The 20308-nt window shown below is 34.4% G+C and overlaps 3 protein-coding genes across 12 annotated transcripts; 1 reads left to right on the forward strand and 2 right to left on the reverse strand.

Annotated features, from left to right (window-relative positions):
- Positions 1–278: 278 nt before the first annotated feature.
- On the reverse strand, positions 279–14377 carry LBR (lamin B receptor). Of its 2 annotated transcripts, none has more exons than XM_022068268.2 (11): positions 14087–14377; positions 12997–13056; positions 11644–12028; positions 10294–10415; positions 8933–9130; positions 8366–8546; positions 7603–7898; positions 6880–7118; positions 5764–5891; positions 5016–5138; positions 279–3691 (listed from the first exon to the last, which is right to left on the reverse strand). In XM_022068268.2, the coding sequence occupies exons 2-11, from the start codon at positions 12997–12999 to the stop codon at positions 3528–3530; spliced, it is 1839 nt and encodes a 612-aa protein (XP_021923960.1). In that variant the 5' UTR covers positions 13000–13056; positions 14087–14377; the 3' UTR covers positions 279–3527. The 2 variants fall into 2 exon arrangements, with proteins under 2 accessions (XP_021923960.1, XP_021923962.1); XM_022068270.2 differs by lacking the exon at positions 279–3691 and adding an exon at positions 3712–4611.
- Positions 14378–14479: 102 nt separating this feature from the next.
- On the forward strand, positions 14480–16993 carry LOC110831845 (succinate dehydrogenase cytochrome b560 subunit, mitochondrial). The gene is made up of 5 exons (XM_022068273.2): positions 14480–14626; positions 14835–14891; positions 15389–15588; positions 15901–16043; positions 16429–16993. Exons 1-5 carry the CDS (start codon positions 14607–14609, stop codon positions 16531–16533), a joined length of 525 nt encoding a protein of 174 aa, XP_021923965.1. The 5' UTR covers positions 14480–14606; the 3' UTR covers positions 16534–16993.
- A 9-nt stretch (positions 16994–17002) lies between these two features.
- LOC110831830 (oligoribonuclease, mitochondrial) lies at positions 17003–19849 on the reverse strand. Of its 9 annotated transcripts, none has more exons than XM_087352035.1 (6): positions 19270–19849; positions 19059–19150; positions 18646–18807; positions 18231–18324; positions 18014–18140; positions 17003–17387 (listed from the first exon to the last, which is right to left on the reverse strand). In XM_087352035.1, the coding sequence occupies exons 1-6, from the start codon at positions 19382–19384 to the stop codon at positions 17351–17353; spliced, it is 627 nt and encodes a 208-aa protein (XP_087208161.1). In that variant the 5' UTR covers positions 19385–19849; the 3' UTR covers positions 17003–17350. The 9 variants fall into 9 exon arrangements, with proteins under 9 accessions (XP_087208161.1, XP_087208176.1, XP_087208153.1 ...); XM_087352050.1 differs by having other exon boundaries at positions 17003–17722; positions 19636–19837; XM_087352027.1 differs by having other exon boundaries at positions 17003–17722; positions 19519–19837.
- Positions 19850–20308: the final 459 nt, after the last annotated feature.

The raw sequence follows: 20308 nt of genomic DNA on the forward strand, positions 1-20308 counted from the left end.
CTGTACACTACTGACTGATGCTTCACTTCGAAATTTATAATATAACCTAATAAATATTTACCTAATTTCTTCCACTGCATCAAGTATCCACCAGAAGTCTTCCCATGGTCCTGCTTCTGTTGTCCTCAACTGTGAACTATATAAATATTTGCATGCAATGTGTACTGAAGCTTGTTTTGATGATGAGTTTCTCATGACACAAATGCCACCAGTCATCACAGCAATGAAGAGAAAGGAATAGGAAGGTAGCAGAAAGACCCTTACAAAAACTAGTACTGTAACATTTGCCTTTGTCCTCTAATACTTCGGTTCGAAACAGAAATGCTTATTATACAATAAAACAAGCAATAAAATCATAAAAATGTTTCTATATTAACATAATGTGAAAACCTACACTAATACTACTGGCAAGGTAAATACTTAACTATCAATACTGTATTATGTATAAACAAATCAGTAGTGGAGTCAAGATTCCTCACAAAATGCTACTTCACTCAAAACCTTAATTATGAAGTTTAAACCTGCTTGCATAAACAGATGGAAAGAATTTGTAAAGAGTTGCAACAGCTCTCTTGCAGTAAATGGTGAGTTACTTTCCTTGAAAATCCACCACTGACCACAGTCATTTGAATATTTCAGTATGTAATATTACATGCTTGGATCAGCACAGTATGAGATGATATGCATGGTCATGAAATAAAGGTCCAGGAAATAACCTATTTATACACACCACATTTGAAATCAGCATGAAAAATAATGTATGTCAAATCATGATCTTCAAGGAATAACAGTACACCTTGTTCAAAGGAAAATGAATACAAAACCATGTGACATTCAATCAACCGTTATGTATTCCCATTTGTAACTCATCTTTAACTAGTTCAAAGTAATACAGTTACTAAACTCTTCGCATACACGTATAACAAGAAAGAAACCTTTTCCCCGTAAAGTAATATAGTACTGTATATTGCTATGTACTCCCACTTGTACTACCAGATCAACAAATCTAAAACCTGTGGTAAGGACCACAATACTGTACATGCTTTCAGAGTGAGGAAAAAATCTCACTTGGTGCAAAGAAATATATGGGCTTGTTATTGGTTTAACAATTATACCAATATTCCTGAGGATTGGATCAACAATCGTAATGCAGTGATCCAATATGGAGATCATAATGAATGGGATGACAGAAATTTAAAAGTTGGACTGATCCTGTTGTCATCTGTCCTTTATCATGCTGTTTTGTCAACGATAAGGCCCGCTTTAAAACAATAGAACCAGTCAGTCAAAATGAAGTGTTATTATTCTGAGAACACTTAACACTCTGTACTAGCATGGTTTGCTTCATTTCAATTGGCAATGACACTATTCTCTATACTATAAACTTCTACACAATATTCTGTGTCATCTAATTATATTTTTCTTTCACTGTCATCCTATGAAGGGCACTTTTTCTTATTTTCTACAGTGCTCTTTCAAATATTCTCCATATATATTTCAATTCATATAAAACAACTGAAAATACAGTAAAATTTCAGACTAAGATGAGTTATCCCATGATCAAATCTTAAGTGTTACAATAAGTTCAGCATGACATAAGTAAAATATCTTTGGATATAAATTTTCATCTGTGCTACATACAAGCTAATATAACCATCTTTATATTAAATCGTAACAATAAAATATCTTTGCTAACAAGATTACTCTTATAATTTCCATAATCTTAAAAAATTCTAATGGGAAAAGTAAATTAAACATTTTTCTGTGATATGAATACCACCGGCATCTTACACGAGAGTAGTTCCCAACCTTCACATCAAGTACACAAAAATTCAATTCTTTCCTTCATACTTCCATTTTGCAATACCATCAACTTTCTTTCAGAACAAAGGAATGAATAAAACATTTGTAAAGTTATGTATGATCAAATTAATTTCTAGGCATGACCATGTAAGCACAAAAGAGATGGAAATAAAGAAAAATGAAGAAACCTTGGCACAATGAAATCCAAATTTCAATTGCTTGGTGTGTCAGTATTAGTGAAAAGAAACCTCATTTGTAATCTTTTGACAATTCAAGGGAACTACAAGCAGAAGTTCACTGATAAAAACTAAAAATTACTATGGAAAATCTTGGATTTACTGACATAATCAATACACTTTCTTTCAAATTCTTATAACAAGTTTACTGAGATGCACGATTTCAAAAGGATTTGTGAAAATCATCAATTGTAAAATTATATTCACTACCAACCAGATAAGAAACGCTTTTTCCCCCCGCTCATAAATATACTATTTATTTAATAAGTTTAGAGTCAGCGGTTTACAAGGAATGCAGGATTACCTTTTCAACCATTCAAAATATCAGGAAAGTTAGTCATGGCAAAGATTTCAACCATGTATCTCCTGAATGAAAGACAGCAGCATCCAATGCACTAACAGTTTTGTCATGCCTAATGAAAGGAAACCTTCCTGCATGTGCCTAAACTGTACACTTACATTCAGAGCTTAGCTCCAAATTCCAAAGGAATCTTCTCAGGTTGGAAACCACTACCTAACTTACACAGTCCATAAATATCTACAAAAGTGACACTGGTCCAGACATCTTTTACAGGTACACTGTTTAACTTAAAGTAACAGAATATGTAATAAAACCTATGTCCCTATGCAGACCTTATTCTTTGGCTCACTCCACTGCATAACATTGATTAGTTAATGTTCTTTCTCTGATCAATAGGAATCAACTCACAACTAGGTATAGGTACTGAATCCACAACATATCATTTATTTGCAAAAATTTACATTTAACTGAACCAAAAGTTGAAATATCTGGTGATGTCAAATTAAAACTATGAATAATGTGTGCTATTGAAAATTTAATCATTCATGAGGCACATTTATGTATAATATACATTTATGACTTATGAAAAGAAATGTATGGCACATTTTGAGTGATGCCAAGAATAATGTTTATTAATCTGAAAATAAACATATCATGACCTGCTATAAAAATATCTACAATCACACCCAGACCAATACATAGAAATTACAGATATACTGCGAATCATTCTAAAATTTTAATGTCTATGTAAGGCAACAATCCGGACGGTCTTAGTTTAGATAAAAGCTTAACACACATTATCATTATCAGGGAAGTATTTTGCATTCTCTTGGACAAGCATAATTTTAAACAGAAAAAGCCTTAAAAAAGTAATAGCTATGATCAATTATATGTAGTATGACAAGACAATGCCTAGTCAGAATACTGCACACCAATCTAATTTTCTGAATGACATCAGATAAAATAACCTGATATGTAAATAATAAAAATGATGTTAAATTTCATTAGACTGTCCTATTATTCTCTTTCTCTTATAAACTCATAATATTTTAACACACTCTTCTTGTAACATAAAAAACAAAGAAAGAAAAAAAGAAGTAAAATTATTCTCCTACTGAGATCAACTACTAACCAAAAAATATTTGACCTGTCATGGTTTGAGCATTTCAAAGTGTGCTTCTCAATGGTCAATAGACCTTTGGTATGACACGGTATTTAACACGGTTGCTGTATCGATCCCAGGCTGCACTGTAACGCTGTTTACAACGTGAATCATCCCTCTTAGCTCTGTGAAGCAACAGCAACATTGTGAAGAAGGGCACTGTCACATATGGCACAGGATGAACAAGGCCTACAAAAGAAATCAATCTACAATATATACTGTACACATGAAAGTATTTAACCGTTTGAAGCCAAAGTTCATCTACATTAAGAATTCAGTTCATGCCTCAAAGAAAACACAACACTTCACCATTCCAAAGATCAACTGATTAATGAAATCACTATTTGCAATGATAATTATGTAATAGCCATGCACACAATACACAAAGTTACTAACTGCAAGCAGGTGGTACATACAGTTACTGCTGGGCTTTGAAAGGTTCAGACTGCTAGAGAATATTACAAGAAAAGGCAAAGGATTTGGCAATCTAGGGTGTCACAATAAACATACTTACTCCACCACAGACAATAAATGGCTAAAATATTTAACCGGTTTATACCAAAAGGTAGGAAGAGGTAGAACACACAAATGACAAAAAAACTAATTTTTCCATGAGCCCTGGAGTTAAAACAATCTAATCCTCAAGAACAATGATAATGAAAATTACTGATATATGTACCCATCACAATAATACAAAAAGACTGAAAGTAAGCAGAAATATCAGTGCTTGAACACCAAGATGTATGATTGAATATAAGGCACCATCATATCACTCCCACCCCAAATCACAACATATTCATGCTCTGAATCTAAATGAGATTATTTAGCATAATGCTGGGACTTATAATATGACTGGATTAATACACACAATTCCACCAGGACTACTGAAGAGCTCACATAGGTCATGTCATGTTATAACCTGCTTGCATCAGTCTGTCAGCTGTCTTTCAACAGTTAAAGAACAAGGATGTCTTTTTCGCAAATGGAACAAATGTTCATTATCAAACGCTACTGGTATCTTGTTCTTACTTAACTTGCCAGGATGAGATTAGGGATACATTTCCTGATCCTCCTGCGCCAAACAAATCAAAAATATCTTACCTCGTGAGCTGTTTCCATGGGGTTGCATCAAACATGAGGTAAAGAGTGAATGCACACATCACCAAATGTGGTGGACATTTCCAACACTTAACATAACATTGCTTTTTTATTTTCTGATTCCAATCTAATTTATTTTTTGACAAATATAACATGTCAGGAAAGGGCTGCATGATCTTTTGATCACTCTGTATAGACTTAAAAAAATGTTTGCTAGATATGACCAGAATCCACTACCCCCTGTAACATCAAAAACAATGCTGGAAGAAGAGCAGAATGATATGTAATGGAAGCCATGCTGAAGACAAAATAATGGTTAAATGTATCTCAGGAGAAACACAAATCACAAGCCAATGTTAAGTCTTACAGAAGCTTCCAAACACGAACAGTTAAATAATAAATGTAAAATATTCACCACAAGTGCTGGCCCATGACCAATGCATGATAATATCACCAAGGTAATTTGGATGTCGCACCCAGCCCCACCACCCAGAAACCAGAATCTTCTTTCCACGAGATGTTGGTATTGTTTCCAAGTCTGTAACAAATATATGCCACCATATTATTTCATTTTTCCCATAGGTATATCACATGTCATCTAATACGTTTTTTAGGTGCATGTCACACTGCTCTTAAAAGTTACTATGTATCTATTATGTTTTTGATGTTTAAGCACATTTCAGAAGTCGAGTCCTTCATGTCAAGCTGATCAATCAGATGCAAGGCGGTGATTTTCAACCAACCACATGAATGATATCACTTTATAAGTGATGTGAAGGGCAGGAGGTAGGACATACCTTCCAATCTTTACACTGGACAAAAAATTATCCGACTGCATATAAATATAAGTATATAAATAAATACCAATGTAAATGCAGTCAATATTTAAGAGTGGTACATAACAGCACAGAACTTATTTGTACCTTCTGCAGTAATATGCTTATCACTTGCCATAACTGGAGTGTGACAATAAGAAATCTTTTCACACCTGTACCTTATAGGTGGTTAAATGTGACAGTCATGAGAAGTTTCATGCCAGTAACACACTTATGACAGGATGGAGACAATGGAAGCTTTGCTCATGAATATAAATGAAAACCAAATTAAGTCTTGTAACTTCTAAACATTGTCAAAGGAATGAACTGTATACAGAAATTACTCACGAGCCAAAGCAGGATTCAATGGATTTCTTCTGAATTCACTCTTCTGCGAATTACTACCTCGGTAAATTACATAACCGATAGCATTGACGATGGCAATAACAGCTAAACAATACAAGGGAATCTCCACCCTAAAACAAATTAAACAGCGATTTGCAACATATCACAGAGTGTACTAAACACTACTTTCATTCATAGATATTAATAATTAATACTTTGTTTTTTTGCAATCTTAATTACCTGCACAGATTCGTAACAAACATAAACTCAATCTTACCACAGGAAACCACATTTCTACACATCATACAATACTTTAAGCAGGAAGTCAGTTGACTTCTTACATGGTATCCTACAACTGGACTCTAAACCTACTCTCCTACACTATCTAATTAATTCAGAGTAAACAAACTACCAACCAGCACACTTTTCAAGTAACTGCAATGGAAACAACTGAATGTCAAAAAGTGTAGTAGAATGAAATCAAAGGATTAATTTCCCCTCCCAAGTATCAACCACTGAAATCTTCCTGTCACATTTATGCATGAATTTTATTTGGAAAAAAGTAACAGCATCATCACTAATACCAAATCCTTCCACCATATAGTCCTGATGAAATTACGTAAAGTAAGCATCTCCATATAAAGTGTTTTATTAAAACCTATAAATAGCTGATGTCTTAATCAATTATATTCCCATTTCATCTCAAATATTCATCACATCTGATCTGTTATGAAGGAATCCACATTAATGATCACCAAATACTGTAATTCACAGATCATGTTAACCAAGCCACAAGAGTACTAGGTAAAATTTTGCATGAAACTGGCAAAAGAGATTTTAACATGGGTACACAAATAAAGTGAAATATACAATTTTTGAGGCAACAGGAATTAGAAATAAGTATAAAGAATAAAAATAAGAAACCAAAAGATTACAAAATGAGAAAAAATTATTAAACCGTATGGAAAAATGGGTAGAGGAAGACCATATACAAGGTGGAGACATCAATGAATGTCTCTAGCAGTGTTCTCTAAATGTAAAATAAATCACAAGGAAGAAGGTGATCAACATCTGTAAGAAATTGTTATTCTAACCAAACAAAAGATACAAACTACAAACCTGTAGATAAGCACAAATCTTGTGATGATGGTTGGTATGAAAGGATACATGTTATAGCCCAGTGCCAACATGTAACCTGTGCCTTCATACATAACTTCAAAGCTGGCCAGAAAACCGTCCTCGAACCAAAGAAAATCTAGCGCATACCAAATTTGAAGTCCACCAGCAAGTAGTAGAGTGGGTGAATACCCACTACTCTGTTCCAGACTTTTAAGTATCAATGCAGCATTCACCACAATCTGCCATAACAAATGTACAGTTTTGCATATTGTAGTAGAGCACAATTAAACAATGTATAATTATTACATTTTGTTACCATTTATACAGAAACATATTCCACTTAAATAAAGGGTACTGTTTATAAGTAATGCATGCATATTTTCCTTTCCACTGACTAGAAAACTTGTTCTAGAAGTGACTTGCACTAAAATGTTGGTGAAAATTACTATTTTAAAATTCAACTAGAATCTGATAATGCAGAGCATTCAGTATAAGTAAGATCAGATATTAACTCTCATAGTGAAAAGAATGCTTGATGACACTATTTACTATGCTGTTTTAGTAATAGTTCATTTTAATTACAGAATACCAAATATTCCCATTCTTTTAAAAAAAGAACACAATGAATAAACATAATATAATGACATTATCACTGTCATCATCACAACTACTGGATTTATCATGCAAAGGTAGTGTAATGAATCAATAATCAGAATCACTCACCATTCCTATGATTCCAGTTCTATACAGACCAACTTTCACATCAAACGGTCCAATACGAGGATTCACCTCTCTGCCCATCCAGAAGTCATATATGAAACTACCTGTCATTGCGAATGGATTCTGAGCCACTATATGAGCTCGTCCTCCCCGAATATATAGCAGTAAAGCAAGGATATATGCATATACCAGTCCAGTGACAAAGAACTGAATGTACTTGTCAGCAATAATTGTCACAGTGAACTTGAAATATTTAAGAACTGCAAGTATTGCTACAGTGACAATGGCACTCAGTAACCCTGTAAGAAAATACATAATTTCAACATATTAAATTAAATTTGCCCAAATCAAGAATACAAAGACAGTGTATCCAACTGACATTTTTTTTTGATGAAAGGAATAAAATAAACGCATCATGGCAAAGTCACAGATGGAAATCCCCATGTTTCATTTTCAACTCCTCAATTAATTTTGCTGAAACATGGTACTGAGGGAATGTTGTATTGCAGTCCTGAGAGCTTATTTGAAACATTTTTATTGACACGCGCACACACATTCCACTCATTAGCTCTGTTAACAATACATGTATATCTGCAATGAGGAACGAAGAACAAAGGATACAAAAACACAAAGAATGCAGTACATAACTGAAGTACACCATAACACTCTCTTAAGATTGCTTTAGAAAGAAAACTGAATTGAAAAACACAACATAACAGTATATTACCATAAAGTTTAAAATGCAAAAGTATCATAAAAATCTTACCATTGTTCCGGTATTTAAGTCTGCCCAATTTATCTGGCAATCCATCAACAAGTTTTCCCACTGGTATAATAGACATCACCAACTGTAGTACTACGAATCCAAGATACAATGCAGCTACTTCCAAGTCAAAATACACTCTCCAGTCAAATGGGATTCTAAAATTGTTCACTCCATACTGTACCTGTTAAAAATCCACCAAACTGTTACAGCATTCATCTCTACCCTGTGTGAATCAGACCTCTGTTCCATCAATAATTTACACTTAAGCAAATAGTTTCAACAAAGCCATTAATAGATCATATTAATGGTTGAAAGCAACAAAGTGTTGATTATGAGGAAGAAGGAAAATGGCTGTCTTCTGGGTTGTCGCACCATGTAGTCTGCTGCCTCCATCATCACCATGATGGAGGTAGCAAGGACATATGAAATGTTGGCAAACTTCTACCAGACTACATGGTGCTACAACCTAAAAGACAGCCATCTTCACACCATTTCCTTCTAATAATATTACTTGTTATCAGGGTTGCATGAGGAAACAGTTTATTAGTATCTGTTAATATTCCTCACCTCAGAACAGTATAAATGAGTTGCCAACAATAGTAGTTGTGAAATAATTTGCAACAGCAGAACTCCAAATACACCACCAAATTCCTTAACTTCATGATTTTCTAACTTCAATGACAGCTTTTCAGGATACTCCACTTCTGCGTTGATGGATACCTTTAATTGTTCAATTCTCTTTGTTTCTTCCAATCTGTCTTCAAACTACGAGAAACAAAATGGTATACTATATTATAAAGCAGCAAAGATCAAACAGTTTAGATTCCTTTTTTGTAGGGATCTGTGAACAAGCTCAAACTCTGCCTTCAAGGAGATTTCAAGTTCTAAAAATCAGACATTTTAAAATTCTCCAAGTTTTGGAGAATTTGCTCTCATACAAATTTCAAGTCACTCTCATCAGCAAAACTAACACACACCAATAACCCAACTTTGTCTTTCACAGCTATACTCTTAAAAATGGCTAATCAAAGAATATTTTAACTCTTTTGCGTTTGACAAACTGTGTCTTAAAAACTCTTTTAAATTACCAATTACCAAAAAGACTTGTTTTTAAACTGCCTCTTGATAAGAAGACAGATGTCTACACTAAGGATGAAAGCACAGGACTTTATGTGGCCAATAACCAAAGAAGATTTCTTACAAGTGGGTTTGTATGTTCTACAGAAACAATTCTGAGAGGTAGGTTATGCTAATAACACTAACAGAATTCTTTAATCAGCTTACACATAACCAGGGAATCTTCATCAATTGCCCATACCAGATACTTCTGTGATAGATTTGAAATGAGTGTTTTGCAATGAAGTTGTGAATGACCAGTACTTTTGACTCAACCCCTCAGACTTTTATTTATTTACAGATGTTTGATGGATAAAGTATACAAAACAAATGACCATATGGAAGAAAGTCTGAAACAGAAAATCTGGAGACAGTCCTTAGAGTTTGAGAGTGAGTGAATGTAAGCATCCCTTATGATCCAAATACTGCTTTTAAACAAAGGCAGACAGAAATATATTAGTTCACTTCTACTGATAGTAGACTGACCTATGATGTGCAAGACATCATCACTTTGTGCACTTGAAGACCCAAATTTCTACATTTTGCTCTTACTTATCAGCTATTGAAGCAATGATAAATTACCTACTTCTTATTTTATTTATACATACAGTGCAGTAGTGACAGCACACATATGAACTATAACAAGAACTTCATTACAGTGAACAAATTCATTAGTAATGCAACTTTCTAAACGTTACACACAGAAAAAGTCCACAAAAATATTGGCATTTTTCCCAGCACCTTTACAACTGAAGTGAAAGTGCACTTTTCCTAATCTAGAAAAATCTCACTATGTCAAGGCTGCATGGTACCTCCTCATGTACTGCAATTCTTGTGGATCTTCTTAGAACAGATGGTAAAGATGGCTCTCTTGATCTCCTTACATTGCTCAGAAAATCAAGTCCATCTCCTGAGGCATGGTTGTGCAGAACCACTACAAGAAAATAAACTTATGAGATTCAAAATGTTCATGAGTGGAGTGAGAGAAAAAGAATTTATTCCAAGTGGGCATGTGTGAAACCCAATTATCAAGATCTTATCAAGAAAAAATATCTCAAATTTTACTACATTCTCTGCTTTTAAACACCACAACAATGACAATGCTTGTTTTGCACAGGAAACAAACTCCCCAATCCATTAAAATTATAATTATTGGCAATGCTAGCATGAACCAATTTGATGGTGCACCATTAACGAAATAGGAGAAAACTATCTGCTGGAAGATCATTCTGAAAAAAAACTCTCACACAAAGAGGTTATTAAACAGCATAATCACTTCAAAACTGTCAACTCATTAAGGTCACTAATTGTAAAGTCAAACTATTTAATGCTAAGATCTGAGCCCTAATCCAGACCTTACAGAAAACTGTCAGCTGTAATTGACTGACAATGTAAATGTTTAATTTGTGTGCAAATGTTTAAATATTAAACTTCAAGGATTGTGTGTCACTGCTAACAAACAATCCAACTGGCAGTTCTTCACATACCACTGAACCACTAAAACCATATTCATCAGGCCAGCAGCCTTGTAGTACAGTAGCACAAAGGTTTGAAGCCTCTGTACCCATACAAACAGCCACCCTCGATGGGCTAGTGGTTAGCGTGCTCACCACTGGACCTCAAGGTTCGCGGGTTCAGTCCCAGCTGAGGTCGATGGATTTTTAAGGGTGATAAAAATCTGTAGTACAACTTCCTTCGGAGGGGAAGTAAAGCTAGAAGTCCCATGTTGTAGATTTACGGCATGTAAAAGAATCTTACGAGCATGATACGAAATGTTTCATAAGCAAAATTCAGCAGCCACTTCTCACCCAAGTCTCCTGATTAACTGCTAGATGGCTCTGGCAGTCAAATCAGGATTGAGTAGAAATTGTGCAGAGTCAGTGGGATGGTCACTCACTATTCATAAATGCACACTTCTGAAAAAAGAGGCAGTGAAAGCCCACAACTGGGTTGTAGAGCCAAGAAACAACAACCCATATGAACAAATTCTTCCACTGTACACATAATTTTGACACCAGAACCTGGGTGTCCCACTTACCCTAGCTGAAGAGACAAACAAAATAATGTGCTGCACAGGGTTACTTTCCATGTGTTTCAATTTTCATATAACTCCATTTACAGAAGTCTACAAAGAAAGTAATAAAGAATTTAAAATTCATCACCTGATCGCTGTTGAATTATTTCTTCCTTGGGTGGAATTACAATATTTGGCACATTTCTTGCAAGAGACTTTCGCACGCGAGCAGGGGATTTTCTCTCGCTTGGTGATTTCTTTGATGGAGACTGTTTCTGAGGTGTCCGACTTGGTGACTTTTCAGCACGACGAGATGGTGACTTTTCAGAACGACGTGATGGAGACCTTTCTGACCGACGTGATGGAGACCTTTCAGACCGACGGGCTGGAGACCTTTCAGTACGGCGAGCTGGAGACCTTTCAGCACGGCGAGCTGGAGATCTTCGTCTGAGAGGGACTGAATTCTCGGCTGCTGCTGCTGCTGCTGCTGCAGCAGCTGCTCGAGCTGGGGATTTACGAAAGTTTCTCTCTGGCTGTTCAACAAAAATTTTCAAATAAACAAAATCAACAACTGACAATGCAACTAGGTACAAGAAACCCATTTGTACCAAGTTTTCACATGCATGTGTATGTATTCATGAAGTGAATATTATTGCAATTCATCTAAAATTTATTTAACATCTCCATTGATATTGTGGCCATCATACATATGGATATAAACAATTTCCATAGTTCAAATATGACACAACCTGACACAGTTACTGAGAAGAAATCATAATAAATGTTATTTCAATATATAGAAATGTACACATTTATAAAAACGTGTTAACACAGATACCTACTTCTTTAAGCAGTAGAATCAGAATTTATTTACATCACACAGAACTTCCATAATACTAGGACAAGGATACAGAATAGGTAAATATACAGTACACAATGTCCCACATTTATATTAATGTTCTGAATAACTTATAGGAACCACTTGGCACAAGTAAAGACATTATTTATGGGACAGTCATTTAAAGGAACATCTACTCACACCTGGTAAATGACCCAACTTATGAGAGATGACACAACAAAGTAAAGCAGCTTCACGTGTCTTGTGTGACTGTAAAGCCTTAGCTGAATTAAAACCTTCACCACCTTAATCACACTACATAAAACTTGTAATTACTAAAAGCCCCACTTCATAAAGTTTTGCACTTCAATCATAGTGCAACACTGCTAAATGGCTAAAAATACATAGAGCTGCTCAACAGACTGTATATGGTCACAGTGCTAGAGCCATTAACTGTCATTCATAGTGTTGGGGAAATACAGTTATTCAAAATTCACCAGTTTTCTTCACAAAATTAAAATTGCAGTATAAAATAAAAAAATTTAAACCCCTGTAAGACAGCTGATGCACACAAGCATGCATACACTCTCTCTCTCTCTCTATATATATATATATATAAATATATATTTGATAAGATACAAAAATGTTAATTTGTTTACATACCATATTTCTTCCTTGACAATCTGATTCTGTCTTAAGAGTGTACTCTTACTCTGTTGATACCTGAAAATAACAACAGATGCTATTTAATATTCAACACACCCTGACCACCAGGCCAAATAATTCTCCTCTCAGACACATCACTAAACACTACCATGAATTGTGGCATGGAAGCAGTACAAATGATTATAAATACAAAATAACTACTTCATGAATAAAAAATATCTCTATCTGGCCAACTACACTATTCTGTAAATGTAATAATGTTCATATACAGGTGCCACATTTTTGTGATCTACCACAAATCTTGATTATTAAGAACTTACTACTTAATGAAAAATAACTTATAGTAAGTTATTTTTAAGTTTGACCATGTAACAGTCACTATCACCTGTCATAATGGTTCCTTCTTTAAACACCACTTCGCTTAATACCTTAAAAACTGGCATACCCAAACCTACTCCAACCCCATCATGTGCCTACCATAACCTACTTAAAAAGCTGAGAATAAAGGGAAGGCTCCAAAACTGTCAAAATGTAATCCACACTATTTTCAGTTAGTGGTCTAACGAATAAATATTATAGCAAAAATCCGCTTACACGTTCCTTTTGATGATGATATACCCATTTACATGCATATTCAATGTCGCTTTCAGTAAAAAATATCTGTAGTATGCCTGCACTTTTACGGGAACGGGGGCTAAACAATTTACATTCTCAGACTCCTGCTAAATTTTTATTTTGCACACGTTTAAATATTACATTCTGGCTGGGGTCACTAGCACCCCTAATCAGTATTGTATAAAAACCTTTAACTAAAAATGCTAAGTATAACACTTTTGTAATAAAAATATGATTGTATGCACATATGTACCTATGGTATAGTAAGTTCGCATTATCTCAACGTTAAAAAAACATTAAAATGTATCATAATGCAAATCATCAAAGCCCCTAACAAGATAGTAATGCTCTAATGTTACAACCTATGTTAAAATTTGTAATTATTTTTATTTCCGAATAGTGTATAAACAACAGACATCATGCGGGTCATAATTAATTTTAACTATAACTGGTAATCACATTTAAACCTTACCTCAAAAGAAAATTATACTGAGAATATCAACTCGATCCATAACCGACGCCAATCTTCCATATCGCAGTGTGACATTGAATATGATTGGTTACTGATAATAGATTCTATTGGTTGTTACTTTGCAGCTCTTTTCTCTGGAATGGCTATTTTTAAATCAACTTCAGATGAAATTTTTTCAAACAAAATATTTTAAACATGTCTTTTTTGTCATAGTTCACTGTTTTTCTTAACGTATTTGGAAGGATAACATTAAACTTGGTGAAATATAGTTTAAGGAGTGGGCTGGATTCATACGGTTCTGAGTAAGAACTATAAAGTGGCGGGTTATTGTGATCATAAAGTTATCTCTGATATTTAATAACCTTCGTGTTCCCTAAATGCAGAATGACTTACAGCTAGCCAATAAGAACTCTGTTCCACAGAGTTTAGATATTGTTTTGATATTTCTTGTAAATAAGAAGTAGCGTAATCTGTGGTTTGGCAGACATTATTTTGTTTTCCATATTAGCTGAGAAACAAAATGGCTTCACAATGCATTAGGTAATAATTATAAATTTGAAGATTGTTGTCTTCTGGGTTATTGCGCCGTGTAGTCTTGCAGATTTCCACCAACGTTTTAGAGGTCATACTGCCTCCGTCATATTGGTGATGAATAAATTCCTTATAATTTGTAAACTACTGTCTTTTATGCGAAGTGATACTTGTACTGAAATGCATAATTCAATTTCATAAACCTTTATAATTACAGGATTTTTACCCAGAAACCGTTGTCAGGATACCTTCACCGTGGAATTTTGGCCTCTGGGTAAGTTGGATTGGAAGGTTGTTTCCGGCAACAGAGAGCAGTATGTATTAAGTGAAATTAAGGCAAGTGCCAAAAATATAATTGCTTATATTTGCAGCATTCTGCCATGTTGAAATTGGAGATTTGTGATGATCCAAAAGTGAAAAAAATCATGCTTTTACTAACATTTCTGACAAGTCGCCTGTAATATGTGCGAGAAAGATAGTCCTAACTTATTGTGTTCTGAAAGTATTTTCTGCAGGCTTTTGCTTTTCTAAATGCACCTTATTCTGTCAAAAGCCTTTATAAAATGTGCTTCATTAATACAAGTAGTGAGGAAAGTATATTGGGATGCCCTTTCGTACCTGAAGCCTATATAAATTTGAATAAAATTATTTCTGATACTACCAAACATTTATCATGTATCAACATGAACCAAGCTATTTAATCCAACAATAAAATGCCAGTTACTCCATAACTGTAATTGAATTAAGATACATTTCAGCCTTTCCTTGCAGGTTAAAAGTAACGGTAGCTAGTGCGTCAAATGTTGCAGCTCAAAAAGATAGTGAAGACTTTGATACTAAGAATGCAAGACTGGGTCGCCCTCAGTCACCTCATCTTACCATATACAGACCGCAGTTAACAACTATCCTATCACTGACACACAGAGCAACTGGAATGGCACTGGGGGGCATTGTAACTGTGTGGGGAATAGGTAAGATATAGGAATGTTGACCGACTTAAATTGGAATTGTACTGTAGCGAATAAAGCATATTGTAACATACCTGTACCTGCACATTACATATGAATGTAGGTGATAATATACAGTACACAAAATGCATTACTTATTTTTATGTAGGTTAATTAACAATGAATCTGAAATGGTTAGTGTCTGAAATATGAGATATTATATGCTGAAGCAACATTCTATGTTAATCTGGAACACTGGTAACCACCAGCTAGCCTACATGTTGTTACAACATAGAAGACCCTGATCTGAACCATTCAAGTTTTATTTAATTTTAGGTGGACTTTTCACGAGTGGACATTTCTCAGAAAACTTGGCTGCAGTTGAAAGTATGCATCTGAGTCCTGCATTACTTCTGGCAGTAAAGGCAACCCTTGCATTTCCTCTATGTTATCATTATATAAATGGCATTAGACACTTAGTAAGTATGATTTTTCACAATGCCAAATAACTTCTGCAGTCTATGTAGCTTTGTTAAGTAATTTAAGAACTAATATCATCTATACTGCCAAAGTTGTAATATGATACATGTTTTCAAAGACATTGGTTTAATTAAGATCGGCACAAACTGGCCATTTCTATGCCTCACACCATGAACAATTGGATAGAATTTGTTTACTCTGGTATTGGTTAATCCAAATAAATTGTAATTTTTAGTTTTCTTATTCATATTATAGAAGGAAGAATGAATTTGTACAACCTTTTTTTTATCCCATTCTTCTCTACAGGAGAGCACATAAAATTATGCAGTGTTGATCTTCATCACACTTTGTGTGTTAAGCTGACAGGCATGTTCTTTCTTACAGGCTTGGGACATGGGTAAGTTTCTCACCATCAAAGAAGTATACCTGACAGGATATTCTGTACTTGCAGTCAGTGTTATTCTAACAGCATTTCTTGCTTCCTTGTGAAGATCTTTCAACAGTTAAGTTCTTTCCAAAATGGAAGTATAAAAGCAATATTTTATTAAACTTGCCCAGAAAGCCACACTGTAAAGTGATCTTTAGATGTTTTGCTGTAAATTAATTTTAGATGCTGCAGTTAACTGAATAGGATACATGTAATTTTGTGTATATACAAATACAAATTGTGAAAGAGTGTGAAAGGATTTTAATATTCATATTACCTTCCAAACTATTATTTTGTGGATGTTTGGGATCACATACTGGCACTTTGTTTTCAAAGATATAAGATTAAATTAACCTTATCACATGGGAATAGGGTTTTTAAATCCCTGTACTATACTGCTGTTTGTCAAATCTAAACTCCGGGGTTAATGCTTTAGCGATATGCTAGTGCAGTGCACAACCAACTGGACTGCATGTAAACTGTGATGCACAGTCAATAAAGGTTACAGAGTAATAGAAAGTACACTGTCAGTTTTCCATTTATTTTCCTGCTTTATTTGTATCTTTCTGTTCCTGATATTGTTATTTAAACTCCTGGTTTGTGTCTTTTTTCTTTTTCTTACGTTAAATATGATTTATGTGGAACAAGTGTCTGCGAGGCAGATTTTTTAATCACTAATGCTTCATACTCATCTGTCACCACACTGGTATGTGTGACAGGTTCATTTAGCCAGGAGGTCCTTCCTGGATTCAGAACAAAGATTATTTTTTGGGTTGTTGTTAATTCTTTAACCTTTGAAGATTTCCGTCTTCTGGGTTGTTGCGCTGTGTAGTCTGGTCGATGTTAACCAACGTTTCAGAGGTCATACTGCCTCCGTCTTTAACCTTTGTTGGATGTATATCCAAATTTGGATAACCTATCAAATCAATACAAAGACTGCACAGAACTCTTATCACTGAGCATTATTAATCTAACAATCTTTTGTTCGTAAAACCAAGAAATACACTGTATGTTACTTCATCAGTCCATCATCTGCATAAAATGTCAGGAAATGTTAACGAATGAGTGTCTGCAGCTTTATAAGAATAACTTCTGGGAATTTATTCAAAATTAGTAATTCCTTGTCATTCGTTCTTGAAGAAATGAGACTGATAGTACTGCAATTCTTTAACACTGTCTTTTATATCACTCAGTGCACGATGACTCAATATCTTGGGTGGGGCCTTTAAAAATATTGCTGGGCTCCATCGTCTGAAAATTAACTCATGTTAAAACTGACTTTTCTCAAATAATTATTTAATTTGTGTAAAGGTTGCAATACAGAAATTTTGACCAAAGTGCAGAGACCTCCTTGACTGTAATAGCTACCAAGGGGTCTGAATGTTACTGGGAAGCCACATTCATGGAAGAAACTCAATGAGCATTATTTGTATGTTCTTTAGTGTCCAGAACTTTTAGTCAAAATATGTTGCAATTGTACTGTACTTACTTATATATTCCATTTACATAAATACAACTTTCCTGTTTTTCAAATAGACCTACCTGCATAATTCTTTAATTGTTGACACATCAACAATACGATGGTGCAAGTACTTGTCAACTTCTGGCAGATAATGTTGCATGAATAGTCTATCCATGTAAACAGAATTTCCAGCAACTGGGCATTTCCCTGTTGGAATAAAAATGTGCACTCAGTAATACTTCCCTATTTAAAAATTTAACTGTAAACTGTATTTACGTGGTTAAAGAGGCATTTTACCTGGTGGAACATGCTTTTTTAGGAAATTCAGAATTTGTTGCTCAGCTTCTTGAATAGTAATCTTACTATTTCGAGATGCATCTGTGAGGCCAGACTGAAACAAACATCATCTCAATGGTAGTTGCTTTCTTACCCACACAATTTTTTTTTCAATGCCTCTTGTTTTTCACACAGAAACATGAATGTAAGCTATGAATACAGTTTGAAGAAATATACATATCAAGGTATATTAATACAGGTAGTTACCATACATTAGTTTTAAAAACCTATTGTTTTAGTAGCAAAGCTTATTTAAAAAGTTTCTGAAGATATTTAGAAATGTGTTAAACTTTAAATCAAGTCCATGACTGTTGTAGACTGATAACTGGTCTACTGCCACCACAAAATATTAAGTTAGATTAACAAGCAACTTTACCATCCCATGATGTTTCATACACCATTCATTCATAGACTGTAGTATGTTATCAGGTTGATGGATGACTAAATCTGGGCCTTCAGCTATAATGTTTAGGTTAGAATCAGTTACAAGGCAAGCTACTTCCAAAAGGCGGCCTGCTGTCACATCCAACATAGTCATCTGAAATGAACCGGTTCAGCAATTTGGGTAATCATCATATTCCTCAAATGAACATACAGCCAACTTTACATCGTCAATGAACTAATCTGAATTAAAAAGGCCTATACTATTCTGCCTACAGTACCAGCCTTTAAATTTGTACTCATGTTCTGTCGTAAAATTGATTATTGGTTTTTTTCCACGTGTTGAGTCTCCATAACATACATTATGCTTCCAAAACAAAGAGATAAAACTGTTAATTTAAAAATAACCTCCATGTCAAACCACACAAGATGGTTTTTGGCATCCAGAGTCGATGTAAACTTATCAGAATTCATTCTGGAAGTAATAAATCTGATATGCCCTGCAACAGAAATTCACGTCAAATTGTTACACAACGATCTACAGAAATAAGACACTTAAGTGCTTATCAAATAGCAAGCATAGTTAGCAGCTTCTGGATTTAGCCATGTCTTTCATTACACAAATCCTTTCCTCCTGACAAAGCACACAAAGAAGGTGAAAGCCCTTCTATTTTAACTCTACACGATTTATGGAATGGAATATATGAATAAAGTCGTGCAATTAACGTTTTCATTGTAATACTCTAAATCACCCGACTTGCAACCATTAACAAACACGGATACTCTTCTTTTAACAGCAAGTACTTGTATACGAACTTCAATTTGAATAAAATAAGTCCACAAAAATGTTAGTACATTTTCCATGTACCACGAATTACACGACGGGTTGTATGGAGAATTTCTATTAACATTAGAGAATAGTCCACAGCGAAGTCCCGAAAATACGAAAAGTATAAACAACTTGAAACATTTTCACCATATTTACAAAATTTTCCAGAGAAGAAAGAGCGACTTCAAAACTAACGAATGTATGTCAGTAGGTTATGTATGTTAATACGTCTTAAAATCTGTAGTCACAATTTCCTGCACAACTTTAAATCAAAACAGGAGAACAAGTTAAATAAAGCAAAAGTCGGATTATGAAAAACTCGTGTAATAATCAGTTATTTTATGTAGTGGCGAAGAACAATGAACAAAATACTGTAAATCCATAATTGGGAAATCATATTGGCAGCCCTGCATTTTTCGAAAATAGGGTCAAAGCATGTAGTGTCAAATTTTATTACACGAAAATAAATCAGTAATAAGTGTCATGAGCTTCGGAACTGAAAAAAGATAAGACATTTACACATATGTTTCCAACAGTGCATACTTAAACTGATGTGGGGGGGAGACAGTCATATAAAATTCTTAAGAATTTGAAATAAAAACATCATTACTGAATTTACAAATCACAAAGATTTACATTAAATGTCGATAATGGTGACCACTGTTTTCAGTGCAGTACACCCATAACCCTCATACACCCTGCAGTATTTCTGATGTGATTTCACTTCTGCTACAGTATGTTGTACATAGTCCTACATTTTCATATTTGTACAATAAACCTTATTTTTCATTTGTGCTCCACTGGTAAAGTAAAGTAAAGTAAAGTTTGT

This window comes from Zootermopsis nevadensis, unplaced genomic scaffold, assembly GCF_977971745.1.
Source record: "Zootermopsis nevadensis isolate Lab colony 2312 unplaced genomic scaffold, Znev_1.0 Znev_ptg000002l, whole genome shotgun sequence".
Taxonomy (NCBI): Eukaryota; Metazoa; Arthropoda; class Insecta; order Blattodea; family Termopsidae; genus Zootermopsis; species Zootermopsis nevadensis.

Bases quoted from the DNA above. Each gene is read 5' to 3' on its own strand.
- LBR (XM_022068268.2), bottom strand. The intron at 7,899-8,365 runs GTAAGATTTTTA...ATTTTCTTACAG, and splicing joins ACTTAAATACCGGAACAATG to GGTTACTGAGTGCCATTGTC. The intron at 5,139-5,763 runs GTGAGTAATTTC...TATTTGTTACAG, and splicing joins ATTGAATCCTGCTTTGGCTC to ACTTGGAAACAATACCAACA.
- LOC110831845 (XM_022068273.2), top strand. From the start codon at position 14,607: ATGGCTTCACAATGCATTAG. The intron at 14,627-14,834 runs GTAATAATTATA...TTATAATTACAG, and splicing joins ATGGCTTCACAATGCATTAG to GATTTTTACCCAGAAACCGT. The intron at 16,044-16,428 runs GTAAGTATGATT...TCTTTCTTACAG, and splicing joins TAAATGGCATTAGACACTTA to GCTTGGGACATGGGTAAGTT.
- LOC110831830 (XM_087352019.1), bottom strand. From the start codon at position 19,384: ATGAAAACGTTAATTGCACGACTTTATTCATATATTCCATTCCATAAA. The intron at 18,808-19,058 runs GTTATTTTTAAA...GGTTCATTTCAG, and splicing joins TTGTGTGGTTTGACATGGAG to ATGACTATGTTGGATGTGAC. The intron at 18,141-18,230 runs GTAAAATGCCTC...TTATTCCAACAG, and splicing joins AAAAAAGCATGTTCCACCAG to GGAAATGCCCAGTTGCTGGA.